Raw genomic sequence first — 15,252 nt, 5'->3', positions numbered from 1 at the left:
AGCTGTCCCAATTTCAAAATGAACGTAAGAAGTAATTTTCAAGTTGAATTATGCAAACATTGGCTTCAGGAAGAAATTTACAGTTGGCTGGCTATGCATTTTACAAGGGCAAATTGAATGCCAGGAATATGGCTTGGGTGAGGCTTTGAAATTTGACATTTTGCCTATTTTGAATGATTTACTGCAGGTAATCACGATCTACATTCACTGGTAATACAGCCTTCTCTTGTGTACCAAAAGCTTTGGATGTATACTTCATTTTGCTGTGAGCTAGGTATTCAGTTGCCCAGTTGACTTTTGAGCGTAATGCATTCATCATGTTTGGAGCTTTGTAAAATTAATGTTATGCTGCAATCCTTATGAAAAATGAGATGTTAGTGCTAGCACCATGCTTGTTAACGGAGTCCACACCACCTAACCCATGCAAATTATGGGAAATTGCTGAAATTAACCAAATACTGCTAATGGTTTGCCATTACTGTGGGAGTCAGTTATCAAGAGAGTTCGTATGTTGCATGGTGCATGTTAGCTTTTTGGGCCTATTTTATTCCCTGTACTCAACAGTTTGACACTTCTGATTTCAACCAATGCCAGCTGTTCAAACAGTTTCAGTCTGGGTCTCACACTTCGTTAAATTGAGATTAGTTTAACAGAGGCTTTTTTTTCTTAAAAGCATGAAGGTTAATTTCAAAACAGTTTCTTCTGCAGCATCTTGGTATGCCTCTTTACAATTACTATAAATATGGTGAATATTAACTAATTGTCAAATATACAGCCTGATTTTTATTGATACGTTCCTTGAGGTAACTGCTAAAAGTTAAAGACAACGTCAAGTGAAATGTCTTGCTTTTGAAGAATATGTTGGTTACTTACCTTTTTTGCCTTTACTTCATATATTGGGTAAATTGCATCAACTCCAGCACGTCCACCTTGATCACTGAAGTCTCTTTAATGTAAGGACTCCAGGAAAATATGCAGCTGTACATTTCAAGGTTGCCCCACGTGTTGCAGATCAGTCGACATGAACTTTTATTCTTGGATTGTGGGAGAAACTGACATTTGCTGTAACCTTGTACCCAATAGCCGTCCTCAATCATGAAGAAGAGAATCAGTATCAGATTGAAGTCATGGTGCTACTGTAACAATAATGTAGGAAAGAATTACAATGTTGCAACTTCAGCTTTATCTAAAATGTTATTCCTTGAGATGTATCTATCTTTCGTACAGTGGGCTCAATTCACAAGCTTTTCTAGTGAGTATCAGAATCATGAAACTAGCAAATTCCTAATTTGATCTTGCTTTTATAAATAATTAATATCAGCCAGGGTAGCATTTAGACCTCATTGTCCTCTGTGCCTTAGGGGTTGAAAATATGATCAGGATTCCCTTTCTTAGTTGTTATCCAGTACCCTTGCTAGAAATACACACAAGGAAATTAGGTCAGAATATTAGCCCCTATAATCCCTTCTAGATAAAAATAGCCTGAGATGGGCTTGCTGTCTCTTGGGCATAAGTGTAAGCAAAGCAAACAGTATAAGAACTAACCAGGAGACAATCCTTTGGGATAGAAAATGAACAAAAAAAGTGTTATTTCTTTGTTTCTTTATCAATGATGGTGCAGAAATGTGTTCATGAAAGTTATTTGCATTTTAAATAGTCAAATCTCTTGTAGGATTTGAAGGAAGTCATATTTTGTGTTGCATTCCTAAATTTTTCATTTGAAGATTAATCAATCATCTCTCAGTTTCTGCGGTGAATCAGTACACTCTGTCGGCAGTGAGTGTAACTGTGGAGCAGCAAATGCTACTTTGATCAGCCTCTGCCTGCAACTAAGCAGGTGCCAACTTCAGTGTAGGAATGAACTACGCAGTCAGTCATGGGGCCAGTCATGCACTAACTCTTAGAAGTGTTTTCTTCCAACTATATGGCAAGGCTTGATTGAACAGTTTGACAGAGGCCTCAATAGAGAAATTGGCATAAGATCAGTGAGTGCCTTTGAATCCATGTCGACATGCTTAGTTCTACGAAATCTATTTTTTTGCCGTGGAACAAATTCAGTGATCCTCAGTGGGGCTGTAACTACCAATAAAACTTGTAGGTAAGCCAAAGATTAGTTACTTTGAGTCATACTAAGTGTTGCTGTGAAATTGCTGGAAGAACAACTTCTCCAGTTCTAGCATTCAAAAGTGAATTGTTGGATTAGCTGGCCCCCTGGTGGCCGACAGGATTGCAGTGAGCAATGTACACAGGACGAGAACTCAAAGAAGTGCCCGAGTTAGCCAGATAGCTGAAGGTAACTAATCAACATTTTTTTAAACAGTAAATTTTAAAAAAAAATATTTTTCAAGGGATGCTGGCCAGGCCAGCATTTATTATCCATCTCCGGTTGCTCTGAAGATGGTGGTCGTGAACTGCACCACCTTGAGTTGTTGTAGTCCTTGAGATTTAGGGTCAGTTACGGTGCTGGTAAGGTGGTAATGATGCAGTGAAGGAACAGCAGCATCATTCTAAATCTGCAAGGTTTGTTTGTTGCAGGGGAGCATAGAGGTGATGATTTTCCTGTTGAATTTGCTGCCTTCGCTGTTGTGTGTGGTAGTGGTCTCGGTAGCCCATGCTGTGACGGAGCCTTGTTGAGATACTATAGCTTGGATTGTTAATGGTATATTCCCCCTGAGTCTCAATGGCGAAGAAATAGTATGTTGAAGTTGTTGGATGGGGTGTCAGTCAAGTGGCTGCTTTAACTGGCATAGTGTTGACCACCTTGAGTATTAATGGAACACAACTCATCTAGACAAGTGGAACATATTCACACTTGGAGGGAAGTTTTGGCACAGTGATAATGTCACTGGACTAGTAATCCCGATCCAAGGCTAATGTTCTGGAGATCTGGCAGGTGATGACATTTGTATTCAGTAAAAGTCTGGAATAAAAAAAATCTAAGCTGCTCTGACCATGCAAACATAGTTGATTGTTGGTTTCTTGTAAAAAAAACACATTTGGTTCACTCAGGGCAGGAAATCTGCCATCCTTACCTGATCTGATCCACATGTGACGCCACATACACAACAATGTAGTTCACTCTTTACTGCCCTCTGTGGGTGCCACTGGCCAGCATTTATTGCCCATCCCTAACTGGGCAATAAATGCTGGCCAGTGGCACCCACATCATATCAATTATTTTAAAATTTTGCCTTGCAGGATAGATATTGGCGAGTCAGGGAGTGAGTTAGTTGCCACAGAATTCCCAGCTTGCAACCTGGTCTTCTACCCACGGTATTTATAGAGATTTTCTAACCAATCAGTTTAGAGATGGTCTTATACACCTCTGGAGCAGGTGGGGCTTGGAGCCTGGGCCTCCCGGCACGGGCGTATAGACTCTACCATGGTGCCATATGAGTCCTCATAACAACAATTGTAAAGCTGGCCCAAGTCACTTTCTGATCAATGGTAACCCTCACAATGTTGACTCATTCAGATTTTCATCATTAAGATACTTGCAATTTTTGAAGTTGCAGATATGTGAAACTATTTGAAGCCTCAAATTTGATTGGGTTTCGCAGGACAAGTAGCTAATACAGAGTGAGAAGTTACTAAATAACTTGGCATTAATAATGGGTTTGCTCAATTTTTTCTCTGCTCTTCTGTAATTAAGTTTATAGTAACAGTATTTGCCTGATATGGGGTCTGTGGATGCTTCATCAGGTGGAGGTTTTACTACCCTCATTTTTCTGGTACTTTTATAGTCTTGTAAAGATATTTTTCAATGTCTTTTTTATTGTGTTCCCATTTGGTGCATTTACTAATGCAATTCTTACTCTGCACCAACAGTGTTATTGAGAAGGAGGAGTAACTCTTATGGATGGGTACTGTTGGCTTATGCTTATGTAGGAATTCTGGAAGATTTATGAAACTATTTGGAGCGCCTTGTGGTTTCATGTTCTGAATTTTCTGTTATTTTGGAGTAACAGGTCAGCTAATGGAATAAGTAGGAGCACAACAAAAGGGACTTAAATGAGTTCTGAGTTGTAAAGAGACTTCCAGGAAAGTGAAAGTGAGATGTGCGATGTTAGCCCTGCTAGGGGTGGGGGTATTGTGATACTATCACACTCTGAAGGGAAATCTACCTTGCTGCTGGAGTTTGTTGTCTTGACTAGTTTTACGCGGCAATTATGAAATGCATGATCTAATCAGGCGCCTCTAAGAAAATTTATAGCATGAAAGGAGGTTATTTGGTTCATCCTGTACCTGCTGTTGTATCTCCCCATGACTCTACCACGGGTTTCAAACATGTATCAAGCTTCCTAATATAAGGGCACAAGAAATAGTAACAGCAATTGGCCATTTGGTCCCTCAAATGTGCTCCATCATTCAGTGATGCCATGGTTGATTTTCAGCCTTGCCTCAACCCTACTTTCCCATCTGAGTCTCATGTCCATTAATTCCTTTAGAGTCAAAAAACCTGTCAAAATCAGCCTTGAATACATTTTATAGACCTGCATTTACAGCGCAGTACAGTAGAGAATTTCAAAAATCTGCATATCTGAAGAAATTTCTTTTCCTCAATCCTAAATGGCTAATGGAGATGATGCCTTCTAATTTTTGATTCAACTATGGGGTAGAACATAGAACATTGCAGCACAATACTCACCGTTTATCTTGTCAATACCTTAAACCTGGATATTTCAATGAAATCTCCCCTATTCTCTTATATCCAGGGTACGTCGGCGTGATCTCTCCTTGCTGATAACTCTCATTCCAATAATCAATGTAGTGAACTATTTCAGTGTAGAAACTAAAACCGTTACTGTGTTTTGAGTATAGTGTCAGCAAAGCAATTACAGCAAGATTTTCTTACTCTCCTAATTCCAACCAACTTGGAATAAAGCCCAAGGTATGGTTTGTCTTCCTAAACACTTGCTGTACTGGCGTAGTTGTATACATGGGCCCTCTGATTCCTGTGAGTGCTAATGCTTAATGGTTCCCCACCACTTAAAACATATTTATCCGATTTTATGAAATTATTTTTATATCATTCCTTCATTTTTGTCACATTATACTTCATCTGCCTCCACCCTGGCGTCTCACCTATCCTGTTGATATATCTACGCAGACTCTGTTTCACAGCTTAGTTTCCCAGTGTGCTTTGTATTCTCAACAGCTGGGATCCATTATGATTTAACATTTCAAGTCTGTTGACCAAGAATCACTTGACTTGAAACATTAATTCTTTTCTCTCCCCACAGATGCTGCCAGACCTGTTGAGTTTTGATAGCAATTTGTTTTGTTTCAGATCTCGTGTCCACATTTCTTTGTTTCATTTGTGTATTACAATTGGTTTCTTCATCTAAATCACTAATGTATACATAGTAAATAGTAGAATTGTCAGCATTGATGCTTGTAGCATCCCAGTAGTAAAAATTTACCAGTATAAATATGATGCATTTATATTTGCTCACTTTTCAGATCATTAACCATTCCTCAATCCATGCTATTACTCTTGGTCCCAAAAGCCCTTATACTATTTATAATGCAACCTCTTGTGCTGTAACTTTTCACGTGATGTCCTATTGACTGGTTTTTGACAGTCCAAATATACTGTATCATGTAGTACCCTGCTGTTTACACTTAAAGAAAAGATTTGTCAAATACCATAAACTCTGCTGATTCTTTCTAATCATATTATGATTTTCTAAGTGCCCTTTACCATTTCCTTAAGTAATGGGATTCATCATTTTAAAAGGCACAGTGGCCTTGATCTCAGCCACTCCTGTCACGAAGCTTTGGTATTTTTAACAACACTCAGCACAAGAAAAATAATTTTACCTCTCCTTGCTCTGATAATTTTAAATTACAGCTTGCTTATCATTAGCTTCTGTACGCTGTTAGATCTCTTCTTTAATTACCCATGTACCATGTGAATAATTCAATATCTAGACTTGTAGGCAAAACCAAATTTCTTGACACTCTGGTAATCATCCTAGTGAATCTACTGTGCTGAGTCTTTGAATTGAGGCTTCCTCAACATTACCTGTGACTGAGCTATTGCTTTGAAGAAATGCAATTATTCTAGTGCCATCCCTAGCTTTAATATGTTCTGACTATCCACATGTACAAAACTCCTGTGCGGCCGCACTTGGAGTATTGCGTACAGTTCTGGTCACTGCATTATAAGAAGGATGTGGAAGCTTTGGAAAGGGTGCAGAGGAGATTTACTAGGATGTTGCCTGGTATGGAGGGAAGGTCTTACGAGGAAAGGCTGAGGGACTTGAGGCTGTTTTCATTAGAGAGAAGGTTGAGAGGTGACTTAATTGAAACATATAAAATAATCAGCGGGTTAGATAGGGTGGATAGGGGGAGCCTTTTTCCTAGGATGGTGACGGCGAGCACGAGGGGGCATAGCTTTAAATTGAGGGGTGAAAGATATGGGACAGATGTCAAAGGTGGTTTCTTTACTCGGAGTAGTAAGGGAATGGAATGCTTTGCCTGCAACGGTTGTAGATTTGCCAACTTTAGGTACACTTAAGTCGTCATTGGATAAGCATATGGACGTACATGGAATAGTGTAGGTTAGATGGGCTTGAGATCGGTATGACAGGTCGGCACAACATCGAGGGCTGAAGGGCCTGTACTGTGCTGTAATGTTCTATGTTCTATTAGGTCAAGGTACAGCTATCTCCTCAGCAACATGACACTTTTGCTGATTTCATGCATTGTGGCATTACAGCTGGCCTTACTGGATCAAGACGGGTAAAGAATCGGCTAGAGTTCTTTATTATTTTGACCACTATTTAATGACTTCTTCTGGAAAGTGGCAACTTGTGAGCATCAGAAATGGGCAGAGTTGGACCCTCAACAGTTGTGTGGCTTCTAAACCCCGTAGTTTTTCTTGATGGATGACAATCTGGGTTCATGTATTTAAGTGATAGTGTGCCCAGGAGACTCCATTTGCGGAATGGATGGTTGAAAATATGAAAACCATACAGAGGAAGGGGAACAAATAACTTTGTTGAATTGTATCTCTAAGCATTTTCTGTGTTCTTTCAGGACACACATGCAGGATCTACAGGAGGTCACCCAGGATTTGCACTACGAAAATTTCCGCTCTGAACGGTTGAAGCGTGTTGGCAGGTCAGTTATAATATTTCTAGCACCCCTTCTCTTAAGCAAATGTATCTTTCTGCAATAAATTCTTCTTTAACAAGTACGTTTTTCTGCATGTGTGGTGTCTAGTAATGTCTTGCACTAGTAATCCTGAGGCCCAGGCTCATGCTTTGGGGCAATGGATTCAAATGCCTGTGGGTGGACTTTAAGGCCAGTTAATAAAATCTGGAACCATGGAACTGTCATCAGTTGTCATAAAGGACATTGCTGAAGGAGATGGGTATTTAAAAGAATGAAATCTGGCGTCCTTGCCCAGTATGACCTCTGTGACTCCAGGTTTGCAGCAATGTGATTGACTCTTAATTGCCCCCGCAATGGCCTGACAACCACTCAGTTCGAGAGCAGTTAAGGAGGAGCAACGAAGGTTGTCCACATCCGATGAATAATTATTTACGTGAATGCTTTATATTCAATGATTGCAGTACCTTGATGGTGTAAGTAGGTACGTCAAATTGTAAGCATCGCGTTTCCCCTGCTGTGTCTGTGTTGAATTAACTATTTGTGCTGAGATGTTGGATTGTGCTCCAGTTGCCAGCTAGACTTTCAGTCTGCAAGTACACCCCATTGAGGTAAAGTATGTCTTCTTGAATGATGCAGTAGAGAACTGTTGCTGCAGCGACATGAAACCTAACCACTAGATTTTGAGCTGGGCCCTGGGGTAATGGCAAGGAATCATCCTAAGGAAAGGAATTAATGTAGGTAAATGCATGCCATAAATTAATAATACCTCCAACAGTAACCTGAAATTTTCTGAATGCTGAATAATGTACAGCTTTAAAGGAGAAATGAATTTGGATGGTCAGGCACACAAACTACTAAATGTTGGTGCAAAAGTAACCAGAAAGGCCAATGAAATGTTGGCCTCTATTTCAAGAGAGTTGAATACGGGGGGAGGTAGTAGTGCCAGACCTGTACGGGTAGTATTGCTATAATGCATATTTTGTTATTGTGATTTGGCTGTAATGTGATTGATGAGTAGTGGACGCTGATGGATGATGCAAACTTTCTGCTGTACAAGTATAGCAATTTTCTGTAGCAGCCCCCCTAAAACGCTATTTTAAAAGGCGGTTTCCTATACGGCGAGGTCATACAGGAACACAGCTGTCGTGTTATGGGAGAACTACCTGTATAGAGTCTTTCCCTGTCACTAAATTCCATTGAGATTAGAAGACTGAAAGGAGACCTGGTTGGGGTGTTTAAAAGGGGTAGTTGATTCAGTGGGAGAGAAATGGACAAAGTGTCCTCCAGCAGTGGAAGTCTCAAATAAGAGTATACTATCCTGAAATAAGAGCTAGGCCATTTGCAATAAAGTGCAATTCTCTTTCTCTCATTTTAGTAGAAATTAAGGTGTTTCATCCCATGCAGCTATGGATGGTGGGCCTGTTATAATTTTTGTTGGGAAAGAATATCAAAGGATATAGAGTTAAGGTGCAGAGCAGGCGTGATCTGCTCAAATGGTAGAGTAAGCTTAATGAGCTAATTGGCTGACTTCTTGGCCCTTTATTCCAGTGTGTGCCAATTGCCTGTGATTATCCAAAGTTTGATTTGAAGCTTTGATTTCACGAGGGAACACTGTCTCTATTGCATAGTGAATTCCTAAGGTACACACACGAGGAAAGAGACATCTTAGATATTGCTGCATTTCTTAATCTGGTTGTATAGAGCACTAATTGGCCCCATGGTTATCTTTCCAGGGACAGAACTTAACTTCGGTATGATATCCATGTGGTTGCCTGTCCCTGTTTACTATCAGAGCTGCCAGATAAATAGTTCTACCTGATAAAATGCCCCAAAGTAAATACCACATTAATAACGATGTACTGAATTCATGATGAGGTATTCAATTAATGGCAGGACTCTAGGAAGCCCAGAGGAACAGAAGGATCTCTGGTGCTAGTCCGTGGGCCACTGAAGGTGGCAAATGTCCCATGTAGAAGACATACGAGACACTTGCCTTTATCAGTTGTGGCATAGACTATAAGAACATGGTGTTACATTGGGGCTATACTGAACTTTAGTTAAGCCACATTTCTGTACTGCACACTTCTGATTGCCCCAATATAGGAAGGATATGACTATGCTGGAGGAGGTGTAGAGGAGATTCATCAGGATTTTGTCTGTGATGGAGCATTTTAACTGTAAAGGAAGTCTGAACAAGTTCAGATTGCTCTCTCCAGAGCAGAGAGGGGGAAGGAGTTGACCTGATTGAGGGACATGGACTGGTTGGGTAAAAGGCAGCTTTTGCCTCAGTTGAAAAGTCAATTACAAGGGGGCATAGTTTAAAAATGAAAAGGGAAAAGATTTGAAGAGGAGTTATGGGAATTTTTTATCATCCACAGAGTGGCAGGAATCTGGAATGCAGTGCTTTAGAGGGTAGCTAAGGTGGAAAACCTGAAATCTTTTAAAAAGTAATTGAATGAGTGCTTGAAATATCATTAATGTTCAAATCAGTGGGCTTTGGAAAGTGGGGCTAGTGTAGATCTAGAGTAGTTTAGTTGATGCAGACTTGATGGGCTGAAGGACCTCTTCTGTACTGTATGATTCTATCAGTATCCTGACAGTGGAGAAACTGAAGGGTATCTTTCAGGGTACATGGAGGATTACCTGTGTAACATTTTGCCTCATAGTGATGCAACCCTTTGTGAGCTACTGAACTTTTCTTAAATTGTGGAGTTAAACTGGTTTTCATTGGGGAGAAGTTTAGGAAACCAGATTCATTTGTTTTCAATGGGCGTTTTTGCACGCTTGCTGGTTGTCAAAGGGTGCAAATTAAGTGGGTTACTTTATCAAGCTCTTTGAGAGTTGGAAATACACTCCTGGCGTGTGGAGGGGATTCTGTCGGAACCCTTGGAAAGGCTATGGGGAATCTGGAGTTGAGTTGCTCCTCTGCTGTTGTCAAGCAGAGTAATTATGTACCTGGTGGGATGCACTTGGAATTTTCCAACATAGAACTGGGCTATTTGTCTCATCAGATCTATACTATTACCTCTGAGGGTCACTTGGTTTAATCCTGCTTTCCGGCTTGCATCCCAAATCCTCTCAAAATCTCTTTTTCTCCGGGCAGCTATTCCATAGTGAAGAATTTTGCATTCTAACCATTTTGTGGAAATTAATATTTTAGATTTTGTATCCTCAACTTGATTCTTTTTGCAACCACCTTAAGTGCTTGTTGTACCACATCATCGATCAATGAAATCAATGTGACATTATTGTCCATGCTCATAACATGTCACAATGATCAGAGCATGTGTGCACTTAAATCTGTTTCTTTAATTCAGTTATCACCTCACTTCTGAATATTTCATTCCACTATTTTCAACTTTAACCTGCATCTGATACCAACCTGTTCATCCTGCTCGTGTACCACCTGTAGTCTTCCATAAACTTTGTTAGAATTTATTGTTTGCCAGACATGGTTGCATACTTTTATGTTGTTCCATTAATCTTATGTGAAATTACAATATGTAATGTAAACTGGAGTGGCCCAAACATAGACCCCTCTGGAGCAACACTCCCCGCACTTTTCCCACTATCATTTTCTTTTTTTTAAAACTCTGCCATTAACTTTCTGCTTGCCATAATTTACCTTGCAATAAAACTTGATTGTTGTACTCCTTATCGGAATGCATTTTTATTTGTGTTTTCCTATTGTTAATTTATGGTTGCTGCCCATTGTTCTGCATGGAACTGGAGAAACAACTAAGTCCAAGTCTGTGTTAAGTTTATTTACAGTTATGACCATTAACCCCGACAGGGTTCTTTTCTTGTTCAAATTTGTTTTTCTTTATCAGTCAAGTTTTTTTTTATATAAAAAAATCTTTTTCAGTCACCTTGGGTGGAACTGTGGCTCAGTAGTTAGCACTACTGCCTCTCAGCTGTTGCTGGGTTCAGTTCCAGCCTCAGACAACTGTTTGTGTTAGAGATTGCATATTCTCCCTATGTCTGTGTGCGTTTCCTCCCACAGCTCAAAGATGAGCAGATTAGGATTGGTCATGCTAAATGCCCCATAGTGTCCAGGGATGAGCAGGCTAGGTAGATTAGCCATGGGAAATGCAAAGTTATAGAGGTAATGATTAGGACTGGGCAGGATGCTCTTCAGAGGGTTGGTGTGGATTAAATCTGTTTCTTTAATTCAATTATCACCTCACTTCTGAATATTTCATTCCACTGTTTTCAACTTTAACCTGCATCTGATACCAACCTGTTCATCCTGCTCGTGTACAATAAATTCTAACACAGTTTATGGAAGACTACAGGTGGTACACGAGCAGGATGAAGAGGTTGGTATTAGATGCAGGTTAAAGTTGATAGGCCAGATAGTCTGCTTGCGTACTGTAAGGGTTCTTTGACTCTGTGGCTAAACGGAACATAAATATCTTGTGAGCACTGTATCTCAAGTGTTCGTGATAGGTCACCTCCTTGCTCCACTTCAATTATGCAGTCCAGGCTGATTAGTGTGGACATATCACTATCAAACAGCAGTCTTGCCTTCACTGTTTCCATGATTTTTGTTACTTGGAATGTCCTCTTGAGCAAAACCTGAATGTATCGTTATTAAAGCCTCAGGTCAGACTTATAAAAATGACTCATTGACTTAGCTGCTTAGTAATCTTAAAATTGGTGCCCAAGTCATTATGTAGTGCAGAAGATTGTGAAATGTATGCATGACATAACTACTATATTGTTCCAGACCCTTGAGCAAAACTCAGAATAAAGTGGCATCCCTCATTATAATGCAATTTATTTGCAATATTTAGAAACAGCTACAAGATAATCCAGTTAATATTGTTCATCAAAATATAGATAAGTCTGGCCAGCCAGGGCCCCATGGAGAGATCAAAACAAGAACAAGAATATAATATCCACCCAAGGAGGGAATGTGTTGACGCATGTCTTGGCTTTGGTGAAATATGTTTTCTGAGTTACTCTTTAGTAACCCTGCAGCTGTCAGCCTCTGCCCTAAGCATTTTTATTGTTCCACTCAGCAGAAATAACAAGCTGAAATATAGCTGTGTGTCCCTCGGCCCAAATTCAAATGAGCTTCATAATTCAGTGCTTACAGATTGGTTGAAATGGCCTAATTTAAGTTTTAAAATGGTATCCTTAATATGTTGTAGATTGAACATCTAGGAAGACATCTCAACGTTGCTCATGAGTGCACATTATCTCTGGTTATCCTTCAGTAAAAATCTGTCTCCATAACTAGAAAAGTTGGTAATTTTTCAGTGTTTCTGTGCTTATTCCAAATCAATTCAATTGCAAGACTTAAATTTAAGAATAAAATTTAGGTTCCTATTTAAATACAGGATTTATTGCAAATTTACAAGTTGCTCACTTAAATGTAACTTATCAGGTTCAGGCCAATAACTTCCATCTGGACCACATCTGAATTGGAGATTTACAAGATCTTCAGTCAAGGTCTCCCAACTCCTAAATCTTCCTTTATTTGACACACTGTTACACAAAATATCTCTTGATCAGAGCCATATGATCTGTGCCATACATTGAAAAGCAGAGGGCAGTATTTATCCATTCTGGCATTCAGATGATCGCATGATTAAATCCAGGTTTATCATCGAGTACAGTCGAATTGGAAAAATAACAGAACTATTGGATATCAGTTAATTCATTTTTTTTTAGAAAAATCCCCTTTCTGTCAAGGAGAATTTTTGAGGGGGTAGGACAATGCCACTTTTCGTTTAATATATTCATAGCATGAGGGCATCAGCGGCTAGACCAGCATTTACTGCCCACCCTAATCGCTCAGAGGCCAGTTAAGAGTCAACCACATTGCAGTGGGTCTGAAGTCATTTTTTTTTTCAGCACCGCACAGGCCCTTCAGCCCACAAATGTTGTGACAACCAGTTATCCTCCTGAGATCAAACTACCCTGCATACCCTATGTTTTACTCTCATCCATGTACCTATCCAAGAGTCGCTTAAAAGCCTCAAAGTATCGGACTCCACTACCACTGCCAGCAGTGCATTCCACACACCCACCACTCTCTACAAAGAACCTATGTCTGACATCTCCCCTATACCTCCCTCCAATCACCTTCGAATTATGCCCCCTTGTAGTAGTCATTTCCGCCTTGGGAAGAAATCTCTGACTATCCGTTTTATCCCTGCCTCTCTTCATCTTGTACACCTCTATCAAGTCACCTCTCATTCTTTTTGCTGCAGTGAGAAAAACCCGAGGTCCCTCGACCTTTCCTCAAAGACCTGCCCTCCAGCCCAGGCAGCATCCTGGTAAATCTCCTCTGTGCCCCCTCCAAAGCTTCCACATCCTTCTGATAATGAGGCAACCAGAACTGAACACAATATTCCAATTGTGGTCTAACCAGGGTTTTATAAGAGCTGCAGCATAACCTCGCGGCTCTTAAACTCAATTCCCCTGCCAATGAAAGCCAACATGCCACACGCCTTCTTTACAACCCTGTCAACTTGGGTAGCAACGTTGAGCGATATGTAGAAGGAAATCAGATAAGGATGAGTTTCCTTACCTAAACGATGCTGGTGAACCAGATGGATTTTTCCGACAATCGATGTATTCATGGTCATCATTAAACACTCAATTCCAGATTTTTAAAATCTAAAATCAAATTCAGAAATCTGCAGTAGGATTCAAATCCAGTTCCCAGAACATGTTTAACCCAGAGATCCTGTTAGTCCATCGATCATACAACTAGGCCAAGCCTCCAATTCCATGTTGTTCTTTGCCTGATACCTAACAACTGGGAAGAGGTATTGTAACTGTCTGTGTTTGTTTGTTGGGCAGAAAATGGAGGTCTGCAGCTGAACACATGTTCAGGTTGGGAAGGAACTCTATTCATGTCTATTCATGAGTATGAGTTATAAGTTCATGTCTGGGATTGTCCGTTCCCTGGTAACTCTAGTGAGCGTTGCACAAAGATGTAAGACTGTGTGCAATTAGAGACTAATTCCCTCTTTGTTCACTCACACAACATTATACGTGCATGGTGGCAGATGCTTTACAAGACAAAGGGATTCAGATTCATGGAGTAGATTTTGTTTATTTATTCATGGGACGTGGGCTGGCCAGCATTATTCCCTGTGCCTTGTTGCCCTTGAGAAGGTGGTAGTGAGCTGCCTACCTGAACTCTGCAGTCCAAGTGCTGCATGCTGATACACAGTGCTGTTAGGGAGGGAGTTCCAGGATAACAGTAAAAGAACTGCGGTATGTTTGCAAGTCAGGATGGTGAGTGGCTTGGAGGGAAATTGCAGGTAGTGGTGTTTCTGTGTATCTGCTCCCCTAGTCCTTCTAGCTAGAAGAGGTCGTCGCTGAGAAGATGCTGTCTGAGGATCTTTGTTTAATTTCTGCAGTGCATCTCTTAGAGAACGCTGCTACCACTGCAAGTCAGTGGTGGAGGGAGTGGATACTTGTGGATGTAGAGCCAATCAAGTGGGCTGCTTTGACCTGGTTGGTGTCAAGCTTCTTTAGTGTTGTTGAAGCTGCACTTATACAGACAAGTGGGGAGTATTCCATCACACTCCTGACTTCTGCCTTGTGGATGGTGGACAGGCTCTGGGGAGTCATGAGGTGAGTTACTGAGTTTGCTTAATATTTTTCTTAATCTCTGATGTGCTCTTGCAGTCGCTGTATTTATATGGGGAGTCCAGTTGATTTTCTGTTTTCGTGCTAACCCAAAGGATATTGATAGTGGGACGTTCAGTAATAATAACAACAGTGAATGTCAAGAGGCGTGGTTGGAATGTCTGTTACTGGACATGACCATTGCCTGGCATTTATGTGGAACGAATCCTACTTGTCAGCCCAAGCCTGGACATTGTCCAGATCTTGTTGCATTTGAACATGGACTGCTTCAGTATCTGAGGAGTTGCAAATGGTGCACAATATTGTGCAACATTTGGGGAGCATGCACACTTCTGACCCTATGGGAAAGATTTCAGCTTATTTGCATTGGGTAAAGGAAAGAGATCAAACAATGTACAGTAATGACAAAGAAACAGTTCTGGGGAAGCAAGCTTCCCAAAATATAGATATGCAAACTGAAATGAAGTAATATTAATGAATGGCGAACAGGAAAGGTAACTATGACTCTGAAAATAG

The 15,252-nt window shown here is 40.4% G+C and overlaps 1 protein-coding gene across 3 annotated transcripts in view; it reads left to right on the top strand.

Moving 5' to 3' along the window:
* zgc:63587 (uncharacterized protein LOC393431 homolog) overlaps positions 1–15,252 on the top strand; it is a 134,248-nt gene that overhangs the window by 85,618 nt on the left and 33,378 nt on the right. For all 3 annotated transcript variants that reach the window (XM_048556193.1, XM_048556191.1, XM_048556192.2), the window contains one exon: positions 7,045–7,128. In XM_048556193.1, the coding sequence (XP_048412150.1) occupies positions 7,045–7,128 (84 nt within the window). The remainder of the gene's footprint in view (positions 1–7,044; positions 7,129–15,252) is intronic.

The sequence above is a fragment of the Stegostoma tigrinum genome, chromosome 26 (genome assembly GCF_030684315.1).
Source record: "Stegostoma tigrinum isolate sSteTig4 chromosome 26, sSteTig4.hap1, whole genome shotgun sequence".
Taxonomy (NCBI): Eukaryota; Metazoa; Chordata; class Chondrichthyes; order Orectolobiformes; family Stegostomatidae; genus Stegostoma; species Stegostoma tigrinum.
Note: the sequence above shows the minus strand (reverse complement) of the source record. Positions and strands in the feature narration are given on the sequence as shown.